The sequence below is a fragment of the Oryzias melastigma genome, linkage group LG18 (assembly GCF_002922805.2).
Source record: "Oryzias melastigma strain HK-1 linkage group LG18, ASM292280v2, whole genome shotgun sequence".
NCBI lineage: Eukaryota > Metazoa > Chordata > Actinopteri > Beloniformes > Adrianichthyidae > Oryzias > Oryzias melastigma.
In genome coordinates this window covers 149517-155476 of record NC_050529.1, presented here as the reverse complement: position 1 = coordinate 155476, position 5960 = coordinate 149517, and the positions used below count along the sequence as shown (strand labels likewise).

The window sequence follows — 5960 nt, the reverse complement described above, 5'->3', positions numbered from 1 at the left end:
CTCTGTTCTGGTCTGTCAGCTGGAGGGGGAGGGGCTTGCTGAGCGTTCTGGTCTGTCAGCGGGACGATCCGGAGGAGCGCTCTCCTCTGTCCTGGCTCCTCTCCATCACCTCCTCCTCCTCCTCAGGATTCTGGGATGTTTTGATGTTTCGACCTCCAGGAAAGTTCCCGCCTCCAACTTCTTCCCCTCATGTCTGCTGTCCTCCGTTACCATAGTGAAGGGCGACCTCGGCGGCGGCGTGAGTCTCTGAGTTAACGTCCAGACTGAAGACGCGTCCTAGTAGGCGCCGAGATGCAGGTGTCCATCGCATGTAACATGGGCGGGGGTGGCGGTGGGGGCGGGGCCAGTGAGCATCAGTTGAAGGAGCGGCGAGCAGCAACCAACGCCACCAACAACCCCACCTGCCAGGCTAAGGTAAGGGTGGAGCCGACAGCCAGGCACACCCTGCTGGGCCACGCCCACATGAAGGAGGCTCTGGGTCGTCATAGCAACATGAAGTACAGGTGAGGCTGGCCCATGATGGGACAGGTGGAATTGTTTTGATGCGGAGGGCGGCTGGGGGCTGAGTTTACCTGATCAGGTAACGCGGCGTGAATGAGTTAAATATTGATGATGTAACCACAGACAGACTCTGATGCTGACAAACCTTTGTACCTGAACGACGCCCACCTGCAGCCTTCAGGGACAGGTCATCAATATGAACACCTGAGGATGAAGATGATGATGAAGATGATGGTGATATTGATGATATTGATAATGATATTGATAATGATATTGATAATGATATTGATAATGATATTGATGATGAAGATATTGATGATGAAGATATTGATGATATTCATGATGATGATTTTGATGATATTGATGATGATGTGATCCTGGTCTAATAACTGGAACATGCATGAGATGGTTTCTTGGAGACCTCTAGATGGACCTGATGATGAGAGCGAGCTGGGAGGGGCCAGCTGCATTCTGGACGTGGTTTGTGTCTGAGAAGCCCCTCCCCCACCTGATGTCAGGAGCTCTCAGACATCACCATGATGATGGATGATTGACAAAGGATGGAGGAATGATGGACAGATGATTGATGACTGTTTCAAGGATGGATAATTGATAAAGCATTGATGAATAATTAATGGATGATAGATGGATTATGAATGGATGATGGATGGATTATGAATGGATGATAGATGGGTGGACTGGGTGTAGACAGCATGGCTCCAGGTCTTTCTTGGGAAAAGTGCTGATGTTTGTAAAGCATTGTAGGGTGTGTNNNNGGGGGGGGGGGGGGGGGGGTGTTTCAGTTCTTGTGGGACAAACTCAGAGAGAAAGCTGCTCTGAGGGCAGTCAGCTGATGTTCTGGTGTTATTTCTGAGCACGTTTGATGTCTAAAAGTGTCGCGGTTCCTGTAGATGTCTGGTTTGAAGCTGCAGACTGAAACATCTGTACAGTTTCATTCAAATCTCACAGACTCTGAGTCAGGTCGGTCTGTGCTGAACCTGTCCACTGATCAAACGACTGGTCCACAGGAACCTGGGGAAGTCTGGACTCAGAGTGTCCTGCTTAGGCCTCGGTGAGAACACACTCTCACATCCAGACGTGTTCAGACTGAAGATCCACAATCACCATCCACTGTCTGTCCACAGGAACATGGGTTACCTTTGGATCACAGATCTCCGACGAGGTAACCAGTACCAGTTTCTGTGTGTGTCAGTGCATATATATGTGTACGTATTTATGTGTGTGTGTTTGTGTGTGTTGGTCTACCTGTCCATGTGTGGACCTGTCCTCCGTGTCCTTCATCTGTCCTCCGTCCTCTGAGGACTCTGAGCTCCAGAACCATCTCTTGTTGTGGATCTAGGTTTGTGGTGGCTGTGGTTCAGTGTCTGCCCACCAGCTAGTGTGTGTTTCAGATACGGTTCCAGACAATCGTGTCCTTGAGTAAATCCTGCGACTCCACGCTGCCCCCTGCTGGGGAGTAACAGGAGTTTGTTTAAAAAGCTCAAAGATCCCGCCTCCATGCTGTTTAGCGCCGTTTACGTTACCACATAAACGCTGCTGCACGCGCTCAGTGGGTCTGTCTGCCTGCAGATGGCGGAGAGCGTGATGACGCTGGCGTTCGACAGCGGCGTGAACCTGTTTGACACGGCTGAGGTCTACGCGTCGGGCAGGTACCCACCTGACTCTGTCCTGAGAGGAATTAATCAATCGTTTTAGAGTTTGGAAAGTTAATTTTCAAACTTCGGACTACATTTAGTTTACCTTCTGTCTAATGATGTTCTCATGATGTTCTCATAATGTTTTATTGATGTTCTAATGATGTTCCATTGATGTTCTAATGATGTTCCATTGATGTTCCATTGATGTTCTCATGATGTTTTATCGATGTTTTGTGTTTATTCTTCATTGTTTCTTCACATCTTTTCCTTTTCCGTCATGTTTAAACTCAACGTTCACAGACGAGCTCTAACATCCGCTCTGTTCTCTGTAGAAGCTTTTGACATGAATGTTCTCGACGCGTTCCTGAGCGGATGGAAATGTTCTGTCATTCATGGTGAACATCTCGTGCATGCGCACGTGCACACCGGAGCTAACGGAGGTCTATGTTTCAGGGCGGAGACGACGTTAGGAAACATCCTGAGGAAGAAAGGTTGGAGGTAGGACCCAGAATGAGATCCAGGTTCCTGGAGGATCTGGTTCTTCTGGTCCTGAAACTGTTGGATTCTGAGGATTATGAGTTTTTATTCAAAGAAACATTCAATAAAAGAAACATAATTATTATAAAAAATGAAGCATTCCAATGAAGGAAGGTCACTACAGCGCCCTCTACTGGACAGCAGACACTAAATTCTGTTTGACACGAACAATGAGGATGATGATGATGATGAAGAGGATTTACTTTTATTAAGAATTTATCATTTAACTGTTTCAGAAAAATCTCTTTAAAGCTGAATGTTCAACAGTTCTAAAGGAAAATAAAACAAGATAAGGGGTTTAATTTTTGAGGCTCTGCTGGTTCTGAATTCTTCATCATCTCCTCCTCATCATCTCCTCTTCATCATCTCCTCTTTATCATCTCCTCTTCATCATCTCCTCTTCATCATCTCCTCTTCATCATCTCCTCTTCATCATCTCCTCTTCATCATCTCCTCTTCATCATCTCCTCTTCCTCTGCAGACTCTCACACTGATGTTTGTCTTTGACAGGAGGTCCAGTTATGTGGTGACCACCAAGATCTACTGGGGAGGACAGTGAGTGCTGTGTACCTGTGTACCTGTGTTACTGTGTACCTGTGTCACTGTGGTCCCATGATCTTGTGATCTTGTGATCTTGTGATCCTGCGATCCTGTGGTCCAGTGTTTTCGTGTTCTTGTAGTCTGATGATCTGGCGATCCTTCAGCTGCTTCCTCTTCCTGTTCTGATGTTCTGAGGTTCTGTTCTGCTGAATTATTGTCAGCGACAGTGAAGGAGGAACCTGAAGCTCCATCTGCTTCAGTCTGGAGTTCCAAGAAAAACCAGGAGACCATCAAACCCAGGAAGACGTTGATTTTATCTTAACGACTGATTGACGCCGACACTCAGAACAAACTCTTCAATCAAGAAGTTCTAGTCTGCAGCGGTTCTCCTCCATCAGCAGAACCAGGACCGGCAGAACTTTTTTCTTCTGTGGTTCTCCTAGGAACTCCAGAGTGTCTCGGGTTCTGTTAGACTGTCTGTTGGATGAACTGGCTCCGCCCCCTGCTGGTCACGGACAGAAGAGCAGGTGACTGAAGGTAACTGTTAACATCAGTGTGTTTGTCTCCACAGAGCAGAGACGGAGCGAGGGTTGTCACGGAAACACATCATTGAAGGTAAACAGACATGACTCAGCAGCTTCTTAGAGCGCTGACCTCCTGACCTTCCTAAAGATTTTATTCAGCTTCTTCGTTTTAGTTTGAAGAAAAACAGAGAAAACACGACATCTGCGCAGGAACTGAACATCTGGACAGCATCTATGCATCATTTGCAGAACTTCTGTCATGTATCTGTAAGACAAAACATCATCTGAACATCTTCTGCACATTTACAGAGCGTCTGCGCAGCCTCTTAACATCATCTGCACATTTACAGAGCGTCTGCGCAGCCTCTTAACATCATCTGCACATTTACAGACCGTCTGCGCAGCAGCAGAGATTGCTAACGTTCAGCATCAGCTGATGTAAACTTCTCTGCAGATCAAGTTTCTCTCTGACCTCATGACCTGAAACGCTGTGACTCCTCCCCTGCATTTTGTTTGTAAACACCAGTAAAGAGGGGGAGGAGCCTGTCGAGTGATCATGTTCATCAGCTGTACATCCAGACTTCACTGGATAGCAGATCCTCATTCTCTGGAGAGGAATCTGGAGCTCCAGAACTGCTGCTCTGCTGCTTCTGACGTTGTAGATGATGGTTGGATGATCAGGTTGATTGAGCTGCTCGCCTTCACTGGAGTTCCTCATCAGCTGACCATGACGAGCGTCCTGAAACGGGACGTCCTCTGCAGGAGCGGCAGCAGCTTTAAGAGGCTCACAGAACCGAGGCTGGATTAGAAGTTCATCAATCATCGCCTCGCTGGCAGCTGCCAACACTTCTGCTGGCTTTGATTGATTCTAAATTTAACCTCCGTCAGCCCAGAACGCCACGCGCTGCAGAGCAGCCGCAGTCATCTGACAGAACGGCTGCAGCAGCTGCTCAGGCTGCGTCTGCAGAGAGCAGACGGACGTTTGACTCTCTGATGAGTCCAGTTCAGTTCTGGAGAGACGATTGACAAACCAACCCGATACCTGGACTCTAGCGGGGTCAGGTCACGTCTGGAAATGACATCTGATTGGTTGACTACACTCTCACCAAACAGGAAATGAGTCAGAAATCAGGAATAAAAGAAAATTATTTTCCTCTTTGCTGTTTGAAACAAACACAAAGAGCTCTACAGGTTTGTGTGTTTGTTTAGTTTGTGTTGTGCTTCTTCTGTTCTACTTCCTGTTTAGTTTTGTCTGGTTTTAGAGGATTTTGGACTGTGGTCATTTTATTGTAGCTCTGCTGTGTCTCTGAGGATAGAAAGAGTCTGTGAACAGGTGTGTGAACAGGTGTGTGTTTTAATGAACAGGTGTGTGTGGGTTTGTGTGTTTTTGTGTGTTTGCAGGTCTGCGCGGATCCCTCTCCAGGCTGCAGCTGGACTACGTGGACATCGTCTTCGCTAACAGGAGTGACATTAACGCTCCCATGGAGGGTGAGAACATTGAGACACTCAGACCTGTGAGGTAACCGGCGGTTTACCTGTTCACCAGGTGTTTGGGTGGTCTCTGGAGGACAGAACACCTGCAGTCACCTGTGAGGAGGGCTCAGGTCTCTGACAGGTTGTGGGTCTTTGCAGAGATTGTGCGCGCGATGACGTTTGTGATCGATCAGGGTCTGGCTATGTACTGGGGAACGTCACGGTGGAACGTGGTGGAGATCATGGTAACACAAACCACACCTGCAGCACAACAGTGACATGTGACCTCACAGGTCATGCACAGAACACCTGTGAGCTTCACAGGCCTGAATCACCTGTATGTGTCCTCTTTATACCTCACCTTCTCACCTGAGTGTTCGCATCTTACCTGTATGTCTCAGCTGTGTTTTTCACATGTCCCTCCTAGTGTCTGTCTCCTAATTATGCCTCACCTGTGCCCCTCCCCCTCACGTCTCCTAATTCGGCCTCACCTGTCTCACCTGTGTGTCCATCAGGAGGCTTACTCCATCGCTCGGCAGTTCAACCTGATTCCTCCGGTGTGTGAGCAGGCAGAGTATCATTACTTCCAGAGGGAGAAGGTGGAGCTTCACCTGCCGGAACTCTACCACAAGATCGGTATTCATCACACCTGAATCAAAGCATCAACACACCTGTACCACACCTGTAGACACACCTGTATCACAGCACACACTATCAAGAACACGTT

At 47.9% G+C, this 5960-nt stretch overlaps 1 protein-coding gene across 1 annotated transcript in view; it reads left to right on the top strand.

Moving 5' to 3' along the window:
* LOC112141485 (voltage-gated potassium channel subunit beta-2) overlaps window positions 1–5960 on the top strand; it is a 16987-nt gene that overhangs the window by 9333 nt on the left and 1694 nt on the right. Inside the window, exons 3-11 of the mRNA XM_036216584.1 lie at window positions 1530–1573; window positions 1647–1684; window positions 2092–2171; window positions 2613–2657; window positions 3207–3251; window positions 3808–3851; window positions 5162–5248; window positions 5393–5478; window positions 5749–5874. Coding sequence (XP_036072477.1) covers window positions 1530–1573; window positions 1647–1684; window positions 2092–2171; window positions 2613–2657; window positions 3207–3251; window positions 3808–3851; window positions 5162–5248; window positions 5393–5478; window positions 5749–5874 — 595 coding nt within the window. The remainder of the gene's footprint in view (window positions 1–1529; window positions 1574–1646; window positions 1685–2091; window positions 2172–2612; window positions 2658–3206; window positions 3252–3807; window positions 3852–5161; window positions 5249–5392; window positions 5479–5748; window positions 5875–5960) is intronic.